Source organism: Pelophylax lessonae, assembly GCF_965119305.1.
Source record: "Pelophylax lessonae genome assembly, chromosome: 12".
Classification (NCBI taxonomy): domain Eukaryota; kingdom Metazoa; phylum Chordata; class Amphibia; order Anura; family Ranidae; genus Pelophylax; species Pelophylax lessonae.
Window position 1 is genome coordinate 137,965,762 of NC_138779.1, and position 24,550 is coordinate 137,990,311.

Sequence of the window (24,550 nt, forward strand, 5' to 3'; positions counted from 1 at the left end):
GTAGAAAAAAAACATTACTAATGGCATAATAAAATATATCAAAAAATGTATTAAATCTACAGATAAAAAACAATTAATACAAATAACAGATAGCAACAACATGTACATTACCTTCTCTCTGCAGTATTAAAATAGACTTGATGTTTTATATATATCCATTTCATCTTTAATTTAGAGATTTCCCTCTTGGTGAAACCTCCTCTCCAGTGAAGAATACATTTGTATATACCCAAAAAAACAGATCCTGAGGGGTCTTTTTTATGTGCCTCAAAACTGAGTGGCCTTTAAAGCCCCCTAACATTGCCTATGTGTTCGCCAAATCGGACCTGCAGGGCACGCATGGTCCTTCCTACGTATTGGGGGCCACATGAGCACCGCAACATATACAGTGCCAAAAATAATTATTTGATCCCCTGCAGATTTTGTAGGTTTGCCCACTCACAAAGAAATGGAGGGTCTATAATTGTTACCATGGGATTCTGTCTGGTAAGTGTGCTGGTTTGGATAAGCGGTGTGCCCTATCAATAATAACATCACTGGGAGTGAGAGATGGTATGAGTTCCATTAACATCTTTTGTAGGAATGGGCTTAGGTCAAGGAGTTTAATGGATTCAGAGATCCCTCTGAAGTTTACATTATTTCTCCTGGACCTGTCCTCCAGGTCCGCCACTTTAATTTTTAGAGCTTGAAGTTCTTCTTTACGCTCAAAGTGGGAGTCGACAAGTTCATTGTGGGCTTGAGTGAACTCCTCCATGTAAACTACTCTATCCCCTTTAGCTTCTAATTCTTTGCAGGTGGATTTCATAAATGAGGCCATATCATGTTGCAGGTCTCCCCTAAGGGATAAGAGCATTAGGGTAGAGTCAATACCAGGTTTCCCTGAAGTAGGGAAAGCAGTGAGTTGTGCTTCGTGTCCATCAGTCTCCTCTATAGTCTCCCTATCCTGTGATGAATTGTCTCCCGGACCCCCGGTGTCATACAAGCGACTCTTCTTTGCTAAATGGGGCTGCTAGAGGGTGTTGGGCTTTCAGCCAAACCTGATCCTACTGCATAGCTGAGGGGATTGTCACTCTCCACACTCCACACCACATGGTGGTGGCAGCATCATGCTGCGGGGATGCTTTTATTCAGCAGGGACAGGGAAGCTGGTCAGAATTGATGGGAAGATGGATGAAGCCAAATACAGGGCAATCTTGTTAGGGTCTGAAAAAGACTTGAGACTGGGATGGAGGTTCACCTTCCAGCAGGCCAACGGCCCTAAACATAAAGCCAAAGCTACAATGGAATGGTTTAGATCAAAGCATTTTCATGTGTTATAATGGCCCAGTCAAAGTCCAGACCTTAATCCAATTGAAAATCTGTAGCAAGACTTGAAAATTGCTGTTCACAGACGCTCTCCATCCAATCGGACAGAGCCTGAGCTATTTTGCAAAGAAGAATGGGCAAAAATGTCACTCTCTAGATGTGCAAAGCTGGTAGAGACATCGCCAAAAAGACTTGCAGCTGTAATTGCAGTGAAAGGTGGTTCTACAAAGTATTGACTCAGGGGGGCTGAATACAAATGCATGCCACACTTTTCAGATATTTATTTGTAACACATTTTTAAAACCGTGTATTATTTTCCTTCCATTTCACAATTATGTGCCACTTTGTGTTGGCCTATCACACAAAATCTCAATAAAATACATTTACATTTATGGTTGTAACATGACAAAATGTGGACAATTTTAAGGGGTATGAATACTTTTTTAAGGCACAATACTTGTTTTAAACAGGTTTTTTTTACATTTCTTTAGTTACTTCCTAGTAAATGATGTCACACATCCCAGGAGTCTCTCAGGGGCCTCAGCTAAAGGCAGATGGATTCCAGTAAATCAATACTACATGAATCATCCACCCTTACTCACGATAGCAACAGCCAGAAATGCTACGGGGGGGGGGGGGGGTATTTTTTTAAAGTGATTTCTCAGCAAAATAAAGCATGGAGACATGGGGGAGAGTTTGCTTTGACTATTTAAAATGAATCATATAGTGCTTTTGGTTCGCGGTGCTCAGATGCAGTGTAGTTCCACTTTAACTACAATGAAGTTTAATTTTAATAAGGAATATTTTTAGACAGGAGCAATGCAATTTATCAATTCAACTGACTTGCTTTTAAATTTAGAAAGAAATAGCCTGACATAGACAAATTACACACTGCACAATTACTTTTAATGTCTTTACATATGAGAGACGAAAAGGTCCTAACAAAAGGTAATATATTAAAAACCCTATATCCTCTCCCATTTTAATTTAAAGAATATCTCTGCCAAAGCTTTGAACCTGGCAGAATCTAGAATGATTGAATCCACAGCAGACCTCACCATCTCCTGTCTCCAACCAATATCCTGGGCTGAGAGACTATTCACTCAATTTATTGCCTTCAGAAATATGTGTATGAATTGCACTTCATTATTACAGTGCCTGCATTTTACTTAGGCTTTTGGTAATATGTGAACAAATAATGTTGAATGCTCTGTATATTGCTTTGTGAACAATTTCAGGCTTGCCCCCCATCCCCATGTAGCACCCCTAGAACCTTACCAATAAAAAATAAAAAAAAAATAAGCTTACATGCCTTTTTTCTAAGTGTCTCCAATCTGGTGACGCCACAGGTCCACTTGCGTGTTGCCACTCTATTACAGGATTCTCCCATGAGTCCAGGGAAGTGGGCAGAATCTTGGTAACCTTGGGCTCACAGGAAGTTGGTTGAATGATGCCGGGCTGGATTAGTGCCTGGGGAAGTCTCTTCAATGATCGAGGAAATTTAGCAGCTACAGCTGCTTTTTTCATTTTGGCATAATGGCCCCCTATTTTAAACAAATCAGGGGCGTAGCAATAGGCGCAAAATATGCGCCCAGTGCCGCAAATTTATTGTTGAGTCAGTGGGAGGAAAAATTGATTTTTGGTAGACAGCGACCTGAGATGATTCTCCACAAAATTTATAATGATGATCTCATAATTCTAAGGAATGGGTCGGAAGAGAGTCTGATCCACTTCATAGAGAAGATCAATAACAACATATATGGTCTAAAATTCAGCAAATTGGGACAAACATACAGTTACCGTATTTTCCGGCGTATAAGACGACTGGGCGTATAAAACGACCCCCTTAATTTTCAAGTTAAAACATAGGTTTTGGGCTATACTCGCCATATAAGACTACCCCCCCGAAGCAAGGCAACACCATTGAAAAACATCAGATTTCTCATAGATCTCCAAGGTACCCTAGTACTGTAATACTTGTAATCTCTCATAATATCTCCAAGGTACCCTAAGTATAAGTATTACCAGTAGATGTAATCTCAAGACGCTGGCTGTGTGGGAATCCTGTACCAGTATACCGTATGTACCGTAGCTTCGGCTACATACAGTATACCGCGCTGAGCCAATCACAGTGAGCGATGTGATGTATTCTATTATTGAATGCAAAGCCTGCTCGGATTGGCGGAGTCAGAGAGGCGGGCTGATGTTACTCTGCCAATCCGAGCAGGCTTTGCATTCAATAATAGAATACATCGCTCTCCCTGATTGGCTCAGCGCAGTACACTGTATGTAGCCGAAGCTACGGTACATACGGTATACCGGTACAGGGTTCCCACACAGCCAGCGTCTTGTGAGACTACATCTACCGGTAATACTTATACTTAGGTTACCTTGGAGATATTATACTCGGCGTATAAGACGACCCCCCATTTTTGGGGGATTTTTTTGAGGTTCAAAAGTAGTCTTATACGCCAGAAAATACAGTAATTTCCTAGATTTGGTCCTGGCCAAACAGGATGGTTTTATTGACACAAAAACATTCTTTAAAGAGACCGACAGGAATAGTTATATTCCCACTGCTAGTTGCCACCATCCCAAATGGCTGGGGGGTACACCAAAAGGCCAATTGATGTGCATTAGGCGAAACTGTAAACGCATAGAGGATAATGTTGAACAATCCAATATATTAACCACTTAAGCCCCAGCCCTATTTCGGACACTTTTTGTTCACAAGTTAAAACCAGTATTTTTTCCTAGAAAACTACTTAGAACCCCAAACATTATATATATTTTTTTAGCAAAGACTCTGGAGAATAAAATGTCGGTCATTGCAATATTTTTTGTCACGCGGTATTTGCGCAGCGGTCTTTAAAACGCCATTTTTTGGAAAAACTTTGAAAAATCACATTTCACTGCATTTAAAAAATACTAAACAGTAAAGTTAGCCCATTTTTTTTGTACATTGTGAAAGATGATGTCACGCCGAGTAAATAGATACCCAACATGTTACGGTTTAAAATTGCGCCCCCCGTGGGATAGCAAACTACGGTCAATAGGGATCTCAATCGGCGACGCTTTAAATTTATTTAACGGTTACCAGTTTAAAGGTAGAGTGTAGCTCTTTTTTTTTTAATTATTGCACACGCTCTGGCGATCGCGGCGATACCTCACATGTGTGGTTTGAACAGCGATTTCATTCGCGGCTCGACTTCCGTATACGTTTTTTTTTGTGCGCGAGCTAACAGTGACGGGGGCGGCTAATTTTATTTTTTTTTCTAATTTATTTTATTTATTTTTTTTAACTTTATTACAGGTTTTAAAAAAAATAAAAAATCTGATCACTTTTATTGCTGTCACAAGTAATGTAAACATCCCTTGTGACACCAATATGTAGTGACAGGTACACTTTATGGAGGGATCGAGGGTCTAAAAGACCCTAGACCCCTCCACTACACTTTCATGTATGCAAAACGCCAAAAACTGCGTTTTTGCATACAGCCGTTTTTTAAATTTGCCGCTTTTTGCAGCACAGTAACCCGGAAGTGACGTCATGGACGCCGCCTCCGAGTCACGTCATCGGAGACCCGATCGATGCTGTTTCTGGCATGGCACTCCATCCAGCCGGCGGACATGCCGGCTGGGTGCTCGGGGCTCCCGGCGGGACGGGAGCCCCGAGCAAAGTCACGGAAGGCGGCGGGAGGGGGGGGACGTCCCCTCCCACTCACCCGGGTAAGGATCGAGCGGCTCCCGAGCCGCATCGGTCATTACGGACGGAAAGCCGACTGTTGACACTTAACCACGGTACCGGGATGGTGTCTCTAGCTAGAGGCATCATCCCGGTATAACCCCGCAAAGTTTGCCGACGTAGATCTACGTCACTATGCGGTAAGTGGTTAATGAATAGGTTCAAAGAAAAAGGCTATGACCATAACACTCTAGTGTCCATTCAAAAAAAAGTTAAAAGTATGGATAGCAAGAAATTGCTAGCTAATAAGCCCAAAAGGGTGAGTATTATAGGAGTAGTGGTTATTCTTACGAATTTCAATCGCGATTATAAGTCATTCAAACATATTATTTGGAAACATTGGCCAATTCTAATGAGAGACAAAATCCTGAATAGTGTCTTACCAAAAAAAAAAAAACACAACTTATATATCGTAGGGCTGATAATTTGAGAAAAAGTCTAGCTCCTAATATCCCTGATTCACTGAGGAAAAAAGTAACATTTTTAGACCAGGCGGGATTTATTAATTGGTAAAGATGCTAGGCATGTGGGACTGTGAAAAAAAAAAAGTTAACTTCATTTGAGTCCAGTAGCACAGGTAAAACTTATAAGATAAAGACATTTATTACATGCCAGTCTACTCATGTAACTTACCTGATTACCTGCCCATGTGGGTTACAGTACATTGGTCGCACTACAGTACAAGGAAATTAGGGATCAGGATAAGTAAGCATGTAAACAACATATTTAAGGGTTTTCCAAAACATAGTTTATCCAATCATTTTAGGATTCATCATAATAGAGACCCTAGCCTTATGATCTTCTGTGGTATAGATAGGATTGAGCAACATTGGAGGAGGGGCAATATGACCCAGAAGGTGTCTAAAAACAAAACGGAATGGATTTTTGAGATTAATACACTATACTCTATGGGTATGAATATAAACATGGATTTAAATTCTTTCATTTCATTAATTTAACCTTTAGCCTGTCATTTTTTAAATATATTTTATTATTCCTTTTTTTGAAACGGTCCACTTAGATTAATTCCTATGGGATGGTTTTGTATTATGTGGTGACAGCCTAATCACTTGAGTACAATAATCTGGCCCTAGGTATAATCAAGCAGTTGGTTGCCATTTGCAGCTACTATTATAGAACTACTGTAGATGGTAACTATTTGGGTGTAGTACCATATTTCACCACTAGAGGCCTTTGGCTATTTATAAGCTCATTTTATATACAGTATATTTAAAGCGGAGTTCCACCCTAAAAATTAACTTTACAGCATCAGTTAGACTAAAACAACCTGAAAAAGAATTGGATAATTAATATATTTTTTTTTTCACTTACCATGTTTTTAATGAAAATTAAAGTTAGTAGACGCGATAACTTTTGCGCAAACCAATCAAAATACGCTTATTGCGATTTTTTTACCACAGATATGTAGCAGAAAATTGGCCTAAAATGTTAAAAAATTTAGATTTTTAAATTTTTTTTTTGAGAATGTCATATAACAGAATGTGAAAAATGTTTTTTTTTTTCAAAATTGTCGCTCTTTTTTTGTTTATATTGCAAAAAATAAAAAAATCGCACAGGTGATCAAATACCACCAAAAGAAAGCTCTATTTGTGGGAAAAAAGGACATAAATTTTATTTGGGTACATCGTCGCATGACCGCGCAATTGTCAATTAAAATAACGCAGTGCCGAATCGCAAAAAAGGGCCTGGTCAGGAAGGGGGCAAATGCTTCCGGTCTTAAAGTGGTTAATGTTGATGTCTTGAAAGTAGAAAACGTTCCAACACTTTCCTATAGTACCCAACATTGAAAAAAAGAAATAGGTTTTGGCCTTGGATACACTCAGGGTTCGAGTCCTGCAGGAACGCATGGGAACTTTTTCAACAGCAGGAGCGCCGTTCCCGTTAGCAGCCGCGTCCTACCAGCATCAGTGTGAAAAACAGAGCTGATGCTTCCTGAATAGCTCCGGCTCCTATCACAGGCAGAGTGATACCAAATGCACTCTGTCTGTAAGAGGCGAGATACAGGAAGCACTGGCTCTGCTCTCTACTGCAGCCACATGCTTCCTCCAGCGCTGCCTCATGTCACACTGATGCTCAGGGATGGTGGGTCGGAAACCAGCCAGCAGTACCCACCAATGATACCAGCCAGCAGTACCCACCAACAGTACCCACCAGCAGTACCCATCAGCAGTACCCTTCAGCAGTACCTGCCAACAGTACCCGCCAACAGTACCAGCCCGCAGTATCAGCCAGCAGTACTAGCCAACAGTACTCGCCAGCAGTACCCACCAGCAGTACCCACCAGCAGTACCAGCCAGCAGTACCCACTAGCAGTACCCACTAGCAGTACCAGCCAGTAGTACACACCAGCAGTAAAAATAAGCAGTACCAGCCAGCAGTTTCCACTAGAAGTACCAGTCAGCAGTACCCACTAGCAGTACCAGCCCTGGAGGACAGCCAGCAGCTGCCACCAGCCAGCAGTACTCGCCTGGGGGACAGCAGCAGCCAGCGATACCTGCAGGAATCCTGAGGAAGAAGTAAAGATTGAGGTCAGTTGAGGTGCAGGTAAACCGCAGTGCATCCATGTGAAAGCAGCCTTAGGCCCCTTTCACACGATCAGTCCGATCAGGTCACCCTGTCTGTTTTTATGGTGGACCCAGACGGGTTTAGAGAATGGCAGATGTAAATGGACTCATGTCCGTTTACACCCACCTATCTCTAATCCGAACATCTTAAATAAAAACAGAAGGTGATCTGTCCCCTTCTGTCTGGGCGGATCAGATCCAAGGGCCCATAGAGTAGAGCGGGCTGTGTCCGTGTCTGCTCTGCATATGCTGAGTGGACACGGACCTGTGATCTGCCCGTTCCGCTCATTGTGGCCCGCAACCGGTTACCAAGTCGCTGAAGTGGCCCTCGCTCCTAACAGGTTGGACATCTCTGCCGTAGGGGCATGAGTCCCAGATGGAGAGGTGCGCTGTAGCAGTCTGCCCCCTTAGTTTCACCACGGTGTGTGGTGGAGGGAAGGAACCGCCAGTAATAATTACTGCTTGAACTGGCACTAATACTAGGGGCTATTACTGCGTAAACTGGCACCAATACTAGAAGCTATTATTGCATAATCTGGCACCAATACTAGGGGCTATTATTGCATAAACTGGCACCAAAACTAGGGGCTATTACTGCTTAAACTGGAAACAATACTAGGGGCTATTACTGCATAAACTGGCACCAATACTAGGGGTTATTACTGTGTAAACAGACACCAATAATAGGGGTTATCACTGCATGAACTGGAACCAATACAAGGTTACAGGATACATTATTTTGTTGTTACATCTGTTCTAGGTTTAAATGTTTAGTGCAAGTGAATTTTGGCGGTGTCCTTGTAAACTGGCACTTTACAATAAATGTTGCACTTTATTTGGTAAAAAAAGGAGTACGTATTATACACACACACACACACACACACACACACTTTTTTTATTTTGAAGTGGGGGGAATCTTGGGTGCGTTCCCACACTTTTTTCCCCCAGGACTTGACCCCTGGATATACTTTACCATCCGATTACGGTTTCCAGCTAGCACCTTGTTTCCATTATAACCAGTCAGGTCTGAAGAACAGATTAGTGTGGATTGCAGCAGAGGTTGTAATGGGAATCATTTATCCAGTCCTCATTACTCAGATAACTTTGTACCTGCTTGCCTGTGAACACCATCCACTTTTTATCACTTCCTAAACTATCAGGACAAAACATCAGGCATGAAAACCTTGCCAAATCCTTGTTTCAGGAACTGTAAAAGGAAGCAATGCAAAATGTATTTATAAAATGTAGAACTTCAGACACAATGCTTACTTTCTGGAGATAACGAGTCCTTTGTTCTACATCTTGTTCTCTCTGTGCTTCTAATAAGAAATACTCAGTCTCTGAAACACAATAGGGTTATAAAAAGAGAACTTTATCAATGAAGCTTTGTGCAACACAGAGATCAGCATGACAGGAACAAACTAAAAATATATTTACATGTGAAAAGTGGACTTTCCATTATAATGTATAGTTCACATAAATTAATAGTAAATGTCAGCAATACCAAATCACACTATTATTCTGAGAATAAAGAAAATAAAATAAAAAGTCTCTCCCCAGTATCCTGACTTGATTTAGTTTTGTGGGGTAATCCCACTATACAGTGGGGGAGATTTACCAAAACTGGTGCAGCTCTGCATAGTAACCAATTCTAACTTCAACTAGTTCAATTTAGCTTTGACAATAAAGCCGGGTACACATGGGCCAAATGTTGGGGAAAAAAACGCCGACATTCGGCCTGTGAGTATTTGAGTCTGTCAGACAGAAGCAGGCTGTTTGGCCGGCTTCTTTTGGAGGAGCATGCTGGAAAACCAGCAGGCAACCGACTCCCGATCAGCGCTCTCAGCCAATGGCAGAGAGTGCTGATCGGAGTGTACTGGCAAAGGGGGGGGGGGGGGGACACATTAGCTCAGCGGGGGGATCGATATACTAACTTTGCATAGTTAGTGTAGCGGCTCCAACAGTAGCGCAAAAAACAAAAAAACAAATAGTGTGTACCAGGCTTTAGGCTCAGTTCGTACTAGTGTGACTTAACATACGCCTTAGGACACATAGGGGGAGATTTAAAAAACTGGTGCAGCTGTGCATTTGACAATAAAATCTAGAAGCCGAGTGGTTACTATGAACAGTTGCACCAGATTCTGTGTGCACCAGTTTTAGTAAATCTCCCTCATAAAGTCTCAGAAAAAGTCGTAGCCCATTGATTTCAATGGCACCCGTTCCAATCTTTGCAACTTATAGTCGCAGTGACATGACAATGGTTCCTGCACTACTTTGATGTGACTTACTAGTGACTTGAGCGCCAGAGAGTGTAACATTGTATTAAAGTCACAATCAAAGTCGCTCTAGTGGGAACGCAGCCCAAAACCTAGAAGCTGATTGGTTACTGGTTACTATAGCTACACCAGATTCTGTGTGCACTAGTTTTAGTAAATCTCCCCCAGTGTCTGATATATGATGTAAGGCTCATTGAAAGGCATTTGTTTTTCTTGCATATAGATGCATGAATGTATCCAGCTTATCCCCAGGTGTTCTGGTGTCAGTCGTGTTTCGCCAGACTCTTGTGTGTGGTGCCCGTCTGTCTCCCCCGTAGTGGCTGTTTGCCTCCTGCCCCTCGGGTCTAGAAGGGAACTGTCTCTGGGTCTTGGCTTACTCGGCGGATCTGAGTGTGGAGAGGGGCGTAACTTTCAGAGCGGAGTTCACTTTGCCCCCGGACATGACGCATTACGGGTTCCGGAGCGCAGAGCACGGCATGGGACAGAGGATGTGGGGACTCCCTGGGTGAAGATAGGGGGGGGGATTGATCCCAAGCCAGGGGGGATCGATGCAGTGGGGGGATGGCCCCCAGAGCTAGGACACTGGAGCAACCTCAAAGACATAGGATGCACGGCTCAGGAAGTGAGACTACGGATCCCCCAGTGACTTGATTCCCATGCATCATTGGTTAATTTTAATCTTTTCTAATTGCATTAATTTTTAATTCATTCATTTTTTGTATTTGACTATATGCCATCAGCGTAAGGCAGTAATAATATTTGGACTTCATGGAGGCTGCTGGTTGGTTTAGATACCTGTTGGTCCCGCTCATTGCCCACAGGAAAGGGGAGGAACCTGTTTAAGGGAATTCAGTATATATTTGGGTCTACTGAAAGTAAGACCAGCTCTGAGGAGGGGAGCTTGACTCCCAAAACACATCAGCGGTCCTAATACAGGGACATGTTCCATTCCACATGTGGTGGACTCTCTATATGCGATTTTGCGCTTCATGTCTGGGAGTATGTCTTTGGCATTTTAATAAAACTTTTTAAAGGTGTCCATGGGTAATGCACCAGGTGCTTGCGCTTCTTTTTCTCCTTCATGTGGCTATGTTTGGGAGTTCCCTGCCTGAGGAGAGCGGCATGCCTGTCATCCCCATCGGAGTGAGCGCTTGGGTGATTCGGTTGTTCAGATCTAATGTTTGCTGAAAGTGACACTAAGCCCTTGTTCACATTGAATGCGGCTTTGAAATCGTGCAACTTCATCTGGAATTGCACGATTTCAAAGCCAGATGTCAGTGCGACTTCAGGTGCAAAAATGGAAGACATCACAAGTTGAAGTCGCGCCTGAAATCGCCAAAAGTAGTGCAGGAACGACTTTTTCAAATCAATGCGGCACTGCAAAATCGGCGTTGCACCGATTTGAACAGTGCCATTGTCGACAATAGGGTGCAACTTTTCCTGCGATTTGACATGTCAAATCGCATGATAAGTAGCTCTGGTGTGAACAGGGGCTAAACTCTAGTTTAAAAAAAAAAAAATCTATTCAAGTATGCATTTCTAACTTTAATAAAAAGTCCCTCCTATTGCTCTTTGCCTCCTCCAAATTCCTTTTTTCGCTGCTGTGATGCAGCTTTCTGTTAGAGGGTGGCTATGTTTGTTTTCCATTGTCCCACTGTGTGTGTGTTGGAAACACAGATTAAAGGGCCATTAAGTAGAGGATGTGTATGGATAATTTTTGGAGAATAAGGATATTGTTTAGTGTCACTTGAAGATAAAAGAGCGTCACATATGCAGTTTATACCTGCTAGCAGCGATAGGAAAGTTTAAATGACTGGTGGTACCTGACTCCAAACTTCGCCTAAAGAATCTTTAGCAGATGACAGACTTCTTTACATGTTGATGCCTGCATCCAGCATGGTGATCAATGGTTCTGCTGGCCCCTCTCTCCCCTCTGTCTCTCTCGAAGAGAGCAAAAATTTGGATCACGGCCCAACAAAGGGGTAAGAATTAGCTCCTTTCACATGGGGTGGATCCATTTGGACGAACTCCGCTTGATCAGCTGGGATTGCTCTGTCGATCCCCACTTAGCAGGCGGATGACAGGTCCGTCTCCACTCACTATAAAGAGACAGACCTGTCAAGAGTCCCACTCTCCGCTATGGGGATATCAGATTAAAACGGACTGCCGGGCTGTTTTCATCCGATCTGACCAACTGGAAGGATGCCAAACGTATCGCCATCTGCCTTCCCATACTGTAGGTCAATGGATGGCCCGATCGGGTCCGCCTGAAAAAGGGACAGGCGGCCCTGATTGGCCCAATCGTGTGAAAGGGGCCTTAAACATCGTCTTTTGCAGGTAACTTTTACATTTTCTGGATGGAGGCAATGTCCATGTAAAGTGATAAAGTAAATATAATATTTAAATTCTGCCTTGGCCCAGATAGACCATTAATACTGAGAGCCCATAGGGAATTTGGCTGCAAAGATGTTAAAAAACTAACGTATGTGCAAAAAATCCTGGATTGGTGTCATGTGCAAACTTTAGATGCGCCATCAGAAAATATAACATTGTGCTTATAGTTACAATAAAACAAGGCAAGGATACTTAGCTACTGTATTGGTTTCCCACTTACTGAGATCCTCCAGTTGTTGCTGTGTATAATTCTTTCCTAGCAATAAGAATATAAAATAGCAGCAAGTTAATGAATGATCCTTTTCAAGACACATAGATAACACAATCCAGGAAAACAAAACCCATCAGCATTGCGCCAAGAAAGCATGCCAAGGCTAAACGCCCTGAAGTTGAACTTCAGGCACAAAAAATGTATTGAAATATACAGTGTTTCCCAAAAGTGAGTACACCCCACACATTTTTGTAAATATTTTATTATATCTTCTCATGTGACAACACTGAAGAAATGACACTTTGCTACAATCTAAAGTAGTGAGTCAGAGTGTACAACTTGTATAACAGTGTACATTTGCTGTCCCCTCAATATAACTCAACACACAGCCATTTATGTCTAAACCGCTGGCAACAAAAGTGAGTACACCCCTAAGTGAAAATTTCCAAATTGGGCCCAAAGTGTGTGGCCACCATTATCCTCCAACAGTGCCTTAACCATCTTGGGCATGGAGTTCACCAGAGCTTCACAGGTTGCCACTGGAGTCCTCTTCTACTCCTCCATGACGACATCATGGAGCTGGTGGATGTTAGAGACCTTGCACTCCTCCACCTTCCGTTTGAGGATGACCCACAGATGCTCAATAGGGTTTAGGTCTGGAGACATGTTTGGCCAGTCCACCAGCTTTACCCTCAGCTTCTTTAGCAAGGCAGTGGTCGTCTTGGAGGTGTGTTTGGGGTCATTATGTTGGAATACTGCCCTGAGGCCCAGTCTCCGAAGGGAGGGGATCATGCTCTGCTTCAGTATGTCACAGTACATGTTGGCATTCATGGTTCTCTCAATGAACTGTAGTTCCCCAGTGCCGGCAGCACTCATGCAGCCCCTGACCATGACACTCCCACCACCATGCTTGACTGTAGGCAAGATACACTTGTCTTTGTACTCCTCACCTGGTTGCCGCCACAAACGCTTGACACCATCTGAACCAAATTATTTTATCATCAGACCACAGGATCTGGTTCCAGTAATCCGTGTCTTTAGTCTGCTTGTCTTCAGCAAACTGTTTGCAGGCTTTCTTGTGCATTATCTTTAGAAGAGGCTTCCTTCTTCGACAACAGCCATGCAGACCAATTTGAATGCAGTGTGCGGCGTATGGCCTGAGCACTGACAGGCTGACCCCTTCAACCTCTGTAGCAAAGCTGGCTGCACTAATACGTCTATTTCCCAAAGACAACCTCTGGATATGTTGCGGAGCACGTGCACTCAACTTTTTTGGTTGACCATGGCGAGGCCTGTTCTGAGTGGAACCTGTCCTGTTAAACCACTGTATGGTCTTGACCACTGTGCTGCAGCTCACTTTCAGGGTCTTGGCAATCTTCTTATAGCCTAGGCCATCTTTAGGTAGAGCTACAATTCTTTTTTTCAGATTCTCAGAGAGTCCTTTGCCATGAGGTTCCATGTTGAACTTCCAGTGACCAGTATGAGAGAGTGAGAGCGATAACACCAAATTTAACACACCTGCTCCCCATTCACACCTGAGACCTTGTAACACTAATAAAGTCACATGATACCGGGGAGGGAAAATGGCTAATTTGGCTCAATTTGGACATTTTTACTTAGGGGTGTGCTCACTTTTGTTGCCAGCGGTTTAGACATTAATGGCTGTGTGTAGAGTTTTTTGAGGGGACAGCAAATTTACACTGTTATACAAGCTGTACACTGTACTCATTTCCTCAGTGTTGTCACATGAAAAGATATAATAAACTATTTACAAAAATGTGAGGGGTGTACTCAATTTTGTGAGATATTGTATCCCTTTTACCCCTTTCACTGCCTGAGCTGTTTTTGAATATTTAAAATGAATATAAAAAATGATTTTAGGCCTGAATGTGTTTGGGTGTAGCTTTATTCTTTACATATTAACCTTTTTTTTTCTTTACTTAACTTTATTTTTTTATCACATAGGGGACAAAAAGTCCCGAATGGGATTTTTTTTTTTTTGGTCACAGGTTCTCTTTATTGAGACACCTGGAGTCTAAAAGACTCCGGACATCTCCCCTGTGCTCCACTGAATGTAATGCAATGCAGATTGCAATGCATTACATTCTTTCCCGGGTCAGAAAAAGGATCAAACATATCGCTTTCCGGTCAGCAACAAGGAGGGGAGAAGAGCAGAAGTGTGTTCGCTCTGCTCCCTCCTCTCTACCCAGGGGCACCTTCTATGTTGCTCTGGGCTCTGCTTGCCCATACATGGTAGAGGAGGGGGGAATGCGCCGTTACCGGGGGTGTGTGGAAGCAATCAGGTGGTAGCGCAGCCGCCTAAATGCTTTCATCTGACAGGCAGGAGTCTATTTGTCAGATTTACACACAATCCTGGTGGCTACAGTCACCAGGAATGTGTGTAAAACCCCCTGCTGTCCAGCCCCTACGACGTACGGACCTGCCAGCGAAAGGGTTAATAGCAACTAAATTTATAAATTCACTTTTTTACTTTGTAAAAGTAGAAGTGACATGATAACTGTGCTGCACATAGTCCACCCACCACAGGTTGCCTTTAGAAAACTACAGGAGGGGGCGAAGACAGGACCAGTCACTCTGCACAAGGAGACAGAGCAGCACTGACAGGTCTTTATGACAGAGAGCTTCTGCATACAGGAAAATGTTCAAATTGAATTACACACACACACACACACACACACACACACACACACACACACACACACACACACACACAGATCAGGAACAAATACACAAAGCTCACCAAGGTTCAACTAAAAATACACATGCATCTTGTATTTAGACAATATTATCCTATTCGGGAGTTCAGCTTTCAAGTGATCCTATGAGGATGAAAACATGAGCTGTCACTGCAGACTTGTTTTCTAAAGGTGAAAGTTTTGCAGCTGTCATCCTGATCCTGGGTATACTACCTAATAAATCAGTGGCCTGGAATAAGCATGTGGCCAGTGAAGTACCAGGTCAAAACTCCTGTAATACTTGTTCTGGATCAGTGACTCTCTGGGTCTTCGCAGCTGGAGGTATTTTTGCCCCTTGGGAGTATGAGAACCAATTATACAAATATGGGATTACATACATACATAGTTACATAGTTACATAGTAGGTGAGGTTGAATAAAGACAATAGTCCATCCAGTTCAACCTGTGTAGGTGTGTGTGGCTGTAATCATCTCACATACCCCTGAATGTTCTGATCCTTGAGATGTAAGTCTAAGAGTCTTTTGAAAGCCACCATACCACCCGCAGAAACCACCTCTTGTGGTAGAGAATTCCACAATCTTGTAGCCCTAACAGTAAAGAACCCCCCATGTTGCCTGAGGTTAAAACGCTTCTCCTCTAATCGCATTGTATGCCCTCGAGTCCTCATGCAATCCCTTCGAATGAACAGCTTTTTTTCTAAGCTGGGATCCCCATTAAGATATTTATAAATTGCTATCATGTCCCCCCTCAGACGTCTCTTCTCCAGGGAGAATAAATCGAGCGATTGTAGACGCTCTTCATAGTCAAGGTCCTCCAATCCCCTAATTAGTTTAGTTGCCCTTCTCTGGACTCTCTCCAGCTCCAACACATCCCTCCTGAGGACTGGCGACCAGAACTGGACAGAATACTCCAGATGCGGTCGGACCAGAGTTTTATAAAGTGGAAGGATTATAGTCTTATCTCTGGAATACATCCCTTTCTTTATGCATGCCAATATTCTGCTGGCTTTGGCAGCTGCCGCTTGACATTGCATGCTGTTGCCTAATCTATCATCAACCAAGACTCCCAGATCCTTCTCCATTTTTGATTCCCCCAAGGGTTCCCCTCCTAACGTGTATTGTGCTTTTATGTTTTTAGTCCCCAAGTGCAAAACCTTACACTTCTCCACGTTAAACCTCATTTGCCATGTCCGTGCCCACTCTGTAATTTTGTCCAGGTCATTCTGTAGGATATCTGCTTCATGCTGTGCAGTTATTGCTCTGGCCAATTTTGTGTCATCTGCAAAAACTGATATCGAACTACTGATCCCGACCTCAATGTTGTTTATGAATAAATTGAACAAGGTTGGTCCCAGGACTGAGCCCTGGGGCACCCCGCTTACTACCTCAGACCAGTCTGAGTATGCGCTGTTTATTACCACTCTTTGGACACGCCCTTTAAGCCAATTCCGTATCCAAGAGCAAACTCTGCTGTCGATACCTGCAGATCTTATTTTATAAATTAAGCGCTTGTGGGGAACTGTATCAAACGCCTTAGCGAAATCCAAGTACACCACATCCACTGGTCTCCCCCTATCTAGCTCACAGCTCACCTCCTCGTAAAATGTTAATAGATTGGTTTGACAAGAACGCCCATTTGTAAACCCGTGCTGGTTACCGCTGATGATGTTGTTGTCTTTAGCAAACTCTACGATATAGTCCCTTATCATCCCCTCCAGAAGTTTACATACTATTGATGTCAAACTGACAGGCCTATAATTTCCCGGGATATGCCTCTGGCCCTTTTTGAATATCGGAATCACGTTAGCTTTCTTCCAATCCCCTGGTACATCTCCTGTCCTAATACTGTCAGCAAAGATCAGGAACAGTGGTCTGGATATAACCTTGAGTACTCTCGGATGTACGCCATCCGGGCCTGGTGATTTGTTTGTGTTGAGTTTATCCAGCCTTTCCCTGATTTCACCCTCTGCTAGCTATATGGGCAAGTCCTGTGTATTACTACTAACCAAACAGTCATGGTCAGTGTACCCCTCCGTTTCCTGTGTAAAGACTGACGAGAAAAAAGCATTCAGCACGGTTGCTTTTTCAGTGTCCTCTGTAACCATCCTCCCATCATTGTTAATTATGTGTGCAATATGCTCTGCCCTAGTTTTTTTGCTGTTGATATATTTAAAGAATTTCTTTGGGTTTTTTTTACTATCCTCCGCTATTTGTCTCTCAAAGTTGATTTTAGCCATCTTGATTTCTTGTTTACTTTTCTTATTTGCCTCCTTAGGATTAGATGCCTGAATTAACAAAAAAAAAAAAAAAACAATAATAATAATAATAATAATAATAATATATATATATAATAATATATATTTACTAATAAAAATGCACATGTCCTCCTGGTGTATCTTGCTGACTGAGATTTTAATTGAGATTGAGTCCCTGTTCACACTTCTGCGATGCGGGAATGCTGCGAATATGCAGCCTGTTCCCGCATCGCATTCGCACCCCTGGCAGTTCACATTGCCATATGCGATACGCAGGGGGTGTCAATTAAAAGTTAACGACACCCCCAGTTGAGATCGCATATCGCAGTACGATCTGCAAGTTCGCACAGAATCGGATCGCACTAGTGTGAACCACCATGCGATCCGATTCTGCTGCGGATAAAAAAAAAAGGGTCCTGTGCGTGTTTAGTGCGATTGCGGTGAAAATCCAGCCATGCAAACTGTATGGCTGAAATTTGCACCGCACAGAGATCGCATGTAATTTAGGAGCAGTGCGCTCCCAATATACATGTGATCTCTGTGATCGCACAAATGTGAACCGGCCCTAAGCCTGATGAATGAGCACCTTCATGTGTGAACTGCGTCCAGGATTTGTGATTGCGCTGCTGTGTAATGCTCTGATTTATCCAGTAAAAATCTCAGAGTCAGCGATACACACCAGAATCTTCTGCTTTATTGAACCTGAAATTAATGAAGTAATCAAATCAAATTGAAGCTTAAGGTGACATAAAATGAGTTTATGGGAAAAAAATAAATATAAATAAACTTAGGGCCTACATTGACGGGCTTCAATGGGCAAATGCAGCTTTTTTTTTTTTTTTTTTTTTTTTTTAACATCAGTTTCAGACATTTATTTGAATATTCAGAATCCATTGCAAGTTCAGCCAACCTACACTGGACCGTTTACAGCTGCATATGCAAATTATTGACTTTTTCTGGGGAGACACTTGCCCCAACATTATCAGTGACTGGACATCAGCCCCATGGTTTGATTGCACAAAAACATCAAAAATCTCTTCTTTTTTTTTTGTGTAGCTAATGGATGAAAGAAGCACTGAGCTCTGAAATGTCCCTAAAATAAGTGCTAATTTACATCCTACATGCAAATCCGTAGTCTCCATTCACACCTATGCAGTTTGCTTTTGAGTGTTTTTTGCAATGCTTTTTGCATTTTTCTTCCACAATTTTGCTGTGATTTGGGTTTTTTCCATGTTTTTTTTGGGCAAACTTGATGTTGGGCAGATTAAAAAATGCAAATCATGAGAAAATCACGGTAAAAACGCACTACATGCTTTTTTGCAGCTTCTAAGTTGAAGTCTATTGAACCAAAAAAGCAAAAAAAGAACTGTTTTACATTAAAAAAAGTCCCTGACCCTTTCCAAAACCGCAGAGGCACAAAAATGCATTGATGTGAACGTGTTCCATAAGAACACATGTTAACAATAATGTCCTGCGTTTCTACAAAAAGCATAAAAAAAGCATTGGTGTGAATGAAGCCTTAAACTGTATATGCGATACATACATCAAAAGTAGTACATAGAGAGCTAAATTATGAAAATTGTGTCAACGGAGTGGGTGGACCTTAAATAAGAAGTACGGCCAAAGCTCTTTTCACTATGCTTCGCCTGTAGGTCACAGGAGTGCACTTAGTTCTGCACTCCTGTGACCCAGATACAGCTGACCGCAGGCTAAAGTCTGCTGTCAGCTGACGCCACAGAGATGGTTCAGTCTCTGCATTGATCCCAACAATAAAGTCAGGATTCGCCAAGATAACTGATTGGCAGCTGGCTCAGCCTTTCAGCATCAGCCAGCTGCTCCCGCCTCCTCCACAGTCTGACGCTCCAGTGGGCGGTGCAAGTGCACAGCAAAGAACGGTGATTGACGGTGCTCAGAGCAGACATGAGAACTGAGCGATCAGAGGTCTTTGATCACTCAGTTCTAAGTGTAGAGATGACATGGGAGTATAAAAGTTTTGTTTTGCAACTTCTCTTTTAACATCCAGTTGCTGCATATATGTGTCACTATCTTGTTCTGGGGCACACTCCATTAGCACCCCCAGAACTGTGACTAGGTTGGCACTAACAGCTCACGGTCAACTAGTGATGATCAGAAGCCAGTAGGATGAGCTCCCTGATGTCAGCATTATGCAGTCAACTACAGTGCCACATACTCCAATCAGCCATAACTTTATGACCAACCATCTAATATTAAGTAGGCCTCCTTTTTAGCCTGACCCATCAAGGCATGGATGTCACTAGACCTCTGAAGGGACGCTGTGGTATCTGACACCTAGGTGTCAGTAGCAGATTCTTTAAGTCCTGTAAGTTGAGTTCCAGTGAAGGGAACTCATAAAGCTGTTGTAAACCCCGCTTGGTCATTTTTACCTACAGGTAAGCCTTTAATAAGGCTTACTTGTAGGTAAAATGAATATCTCCTAAACGTGCACCATTTTGGAGGTATTCACCCTTACATGCAGCCAGTGACATCACTGGCGCATGCGCTCTACAGGTCCGGCATGCCTTGCCGGAACTTCAGAGCTTCGCGCCCGAACCGAGGGCTCCTGCACACATTCACGGGAGTGACATCATCACAGCTTTGAAAATTTACTTAGGAACCTGGAAGAAAGACAGGGGGAACATGTCAGCCCTCTCAGCAGTGACAGCACAGTGCTGGAGAGCTTTTATCCAAGGTGAATATTTCAAAACCATTGCCTTGCAGGTTTTTTTTTTCTTCTTTGCAACATCCGCGGTTATCAACTGCTTTAAGGCCTCAGCATACCAAAACATTTTGACGATTTCATGCTCCCAACTTTGTGGGAACAGTTTTGGGTTGGCTCCTTCCTGTTCCAACATGACTGCACACCAATGCACAAAGCAAGGTCCATAAAAGACATGGATGAGCGAGTTTAGGGTGGAGGAACTTGACTAGTCCTGACTTCAACCCGATAGAACACCTTTGAGATGAATTGGAGCGGAGACATTGAACCGGGCCTTCTCTTCCACTGCAGTGCCTGACCTCACAAATGTGCTTCTGGATGGATGGTTAAATATTCCCATAGACACAATCCTAAATTTTGTGGAGAGCCTTCCCAGAAGAGTTGAAGCTGTTATAGCAGCAGAGGGCGGGCCAACTCAATATTGAACCCCACGGACTAAGACTGGGATGCCATTAAACTTCATGTGTGTGTAAAGGCAGGTGTCCCAATACTCTTAACAATATAGTGTGTTATATACAGTACAGACCAAAAGTTTGGACACACCTTCTCATTCAAAGAGTTGTCTTTATTTTCATGACTATGAAAATTGTAGATTCACACTAAAGGCATCAAAACTATGAATTAACACATGTGGAATTATATACATAACAAAAAAGTGTGAAACAACTGAAAATATGTCATATTCTAGGTTCTTCAAAGTAGCCACCTTTTGCTTTGATTACTGCTTTGCACACTCTTGGCATTCTCTTGATGAGCTTCAACAGGTAGTCACCTGAAATGGTCTTCCAACAGTCTTGAAGGAGTTCCCAGAGATGCTTAGCACTTGTTGGCCCTTTTGCCTTCACTCTGCGGTCCAGCTCACCCCAAACCATCTCGATTGAGTTCAGGTCCGGTGACTGTGGAGGCCAGGTCATCTGGCGCAGCACCCCATCACTCTCCTTCTTGGTCAAATAGCCCTTACACAGCCTGGAGGTGTGTTTGGGGTCATTGTCCTGTTGAAAAATAAATGATGGTCCAACTAAACGCAAACCGGATGGAATAGCATGCCGCTGCAAGATGCTGTGGTAGCCATGGTGGTACAGTATGCCTTCAATTTTGAATAAATCCTCAACAGTGTCACCAGCAAAGCACCCCCACACCATCACACCTCCTCCTCCATGCTTCACGGTGGGAACCAGGCATGTAGAGTCCATCCGTTCACCTTTTCTGCATCGCACAAAGACACGATGGTTGGAACCAAAGATCTCAAATTTGGACTCATCAGACCAAAGCACAGATTTCCACTGTTCTAATGTTCATTCCTTGTGTTCTTTAGCCAAAACAAGTCTCTTCTGCTTGTTTCCTTTCTTTAGCAGTGGTTCCCTACCAGATATTCTACCATGAAGGCCTGAGTCACACAGTCTCCTCTTAACAGTTATTCTAGAGATGTCTGCTGCTAGAACTCCGTGTGCCATTGACCTGGTCTCTAATCTGAGCTGCTGTTAACCTGCGATTTCTGAGGCTGGTGACTCGGATGAACTTATCCTCCGCAGCAGAGGTGACTCTTGGTCTTCCTTTCCTTTAACAGTCTATTCAGTAGGACTATCAGCTGTGTATCCACCTGACTTCTGCACAACACAACTGATGGTCCCAACCCCATTTATAAGGCAAGAAATCACACTTATTAAACCTGACAGGGCACACCTGTGAAGTGAAAACCATTTCAGGTGACTACCTCTTGAAGTGTGACTCTACAGATTTCATAGTCATGAAAATAAAGAAAACTCTTTGAATGAGAAGGTGTGTCCAAACTTTTGGTCTGTACTGTATATATATATATATACATATATATACATATATATATATATATATATATATATATATATATATATATATATATATATATATATATATATATATATATATATATAAATACTTATGATTTATTTATTTTTTTCTTGTAGCTGTTCCCAGTTATCCATATGTAAAGTATAACTAACCTATTGACATCTTTTGTGGGTCACATAGGTAGTTAATAGGACTTGAATTGGTGATGATTGACGGTCTGGTAACGGAAGTATGGACAATGCATGAGCATCGAGGGCCTGTCATATAAAAGGGTTAAAGTGGAACTAAAGGCACAATACTTACCTCCTCTCTAGGTCCAGGTCTCTCACCAGCATCTTCTCCCAGGGTGCTGGTCTTCGAGCATCTCTGCCAGCCGGCGCGGGATGACGTAATTCCAGCACATGCACATGAGTCCGTGGCCCTGTCACACAGGGAACATTAGTGATTTAAGCTGAGCTGCGCATGCACAGCTTCGTTTACATGCCGCAGAAGACAATGAACAAGCAGCTAGGGGTATTTTATCGCAGAAGAGATATTGCATGTCCCTTGTGCAATAACAGCCTGTCTGCTCACTGTCTCCAGTTCTCCGCTCTAGGTAGTGAAGCCAGTATCGATATGACAGTCCCAAGGACTGCACCTTTAAGAAATAGGTCATCCATGGCAGCTCCCATATTTCTCTCCTGAAAGGTCTCCTTTAACCTCGCTGCAACACTCTTGTTAATAACTTTGCTGCAGGTAGCCCATTATCTGCACACAATACGGTTCATCGCAGTAATTTCACTTTTCATTTGAAATAATTCAATGCGTGGGATCAACAAGTAAAGGCAAATGTGTATTGATTTTTTTAATTATGTATTCCTGACAAGGCTGTTTCAGCTTAAGTGTCATTTTAGTGAACCCAGGGCCTTTTCAATGTAGCGATTAGAGAATTAATGGTCATGTAAGGTCTGCAGAAGCTCAGGATGCTTTGCTTACCATAGGAAACTGCATTCTAGATGGACAGGTTTCTGCACATACTGCAGCTCACTGTGACAGCCCTAAATTGTAACAGCAATCAATACAATTTCATTTAAAGCCCATTGTGCCTCTTTTTTCCTGCTTCTGGATTCCCTTTAGAGAAAATCAATGTATCCTCTTTAGGAAAACTGTGTGTTAACTGTGACTATGGAAATCTGTGCCCTGCTAAGCCCACAAACCAGTAGATTTATTTGGTTAAATAAAAGTCTAATACATGTAGTCATGATGTAATGAAATTTAGGAAGGAAGCAACATTCAATAGAACATTCAATTAGGTATTTTTTAGATGGGTAATCTGCCCCTTTTTACCACCCCTCCCCCCCTACTGCCTACCTGAATGGCAAATTAGCAGTCTGCTGGGGCTGTAGACATGCTGTGGCTGCAACATTTTTACATTAGGGTGTAGGGTGTGACAGACCTGTCAAACTCTCCTATTGAATTCAATAGGGGTTTTCAGCAACCAGGTGTTCCATATGTCCGTTTTTCATCCCATCCGTTTGCGGATGAAAAACGGATACAATGCATGTCTATGTAAATACGGATGTCAGCGGATGACCATCCGCTGACATCCGTTTTGCGTCCGTTCCGTTCAGTTCCGTTTTTTTGAACGGAGGAGAACCCTATTTTTTCTTCCATTTAAAAAAGGAACGGACGCAAAAACAGATGTCAGTGGTGTCATCCGCTGACATCCGTATTTACATAGACATACATTATGTCCATTTATCATCCGCAAACGGATGGGATGATAAACGGACATACGGAACGGACACTCCATGTCCACTCCGTGTCCGTTAAAGAAAAAAAAAATGAACTGATCGGAAGGAAAAAAACGGAACGCCCGTGTGAAAGAGCCCTTAGGGTATGCTGTTGACAGCTGAAGTGTTACACAAGTCTGGCAATTGTAGCTGTCAAAAAAAAAAGCAACCAGGCAATGTTTATCAACAACATTGCTCAGCCACTGAAACACTTAGAGTCCATTCACACTGCCGCGACTTGTGAGGCGACTTGTGTGCCCTCAAGTCGCCCCAAGTCGCTTGACATAACAAAAGCAATGTTAATCAATGAGTGCCGTCTTAATTGGCATTACTGAAGTCGCTCCGACTTCAGAAAAGGGTCCTGTACTACTTTGAGGCGACTTGTATCCGACTTGTCCCATAGACTTCAATGGGAGTCACCTCCTTATCTTATTTGAAGCGACTTGTGATCCGACTTTCCATTAAAATGGTCCTGAACCAGGAAAAAAGATCATTTTTCTTAGAATTTTTAGTAGCGCAGGGATGGGGCTGCGCTCCACCTGGGCGTTTTTGTTGCAGGCGTTTATCGGGCATTTTTTGGGCATCTTTGGAGGCAGGCATGACATCTGAACTTCTGTGTAGGGGTATATATACACACACACATATATATGTATATATACACATATACACATATAGGTGTAATAGGAGCGTAGCCACATCCATGCGCTAATGAAATTATTTGCAGGGA

At 42.8% G+C, this 24,550-nt stretch overlaps 1 protein-coding gene across 1 annotated transcript in view; it reads right to left on the bottom strand.

Moving 5' to 3' along the window:
• Nucleotides 1-24,550, bottom strand: part of HOATZ (HOATZ cilia and flagella associated protein) — a 144,152-nt gene that overhangs the window by 97,647 nt on the left and 21,955 nt on the right. The window contains exons 2-3 of the mRNA XM_082274245.1: nt 12,526-12,561; nt 8,905-8,975 (exon numbers count right to left, since the gene is read on the bottom strand). Coding sequence (XP_082130371.1) covers nt 8,905-8,975; nt 12,526-12,561 — 107 coding nt within the window. The remainder of the gene's footprint in view (nt 1-8,904; nt 8,976-12,525; nt 12,562-24,550) is intronic.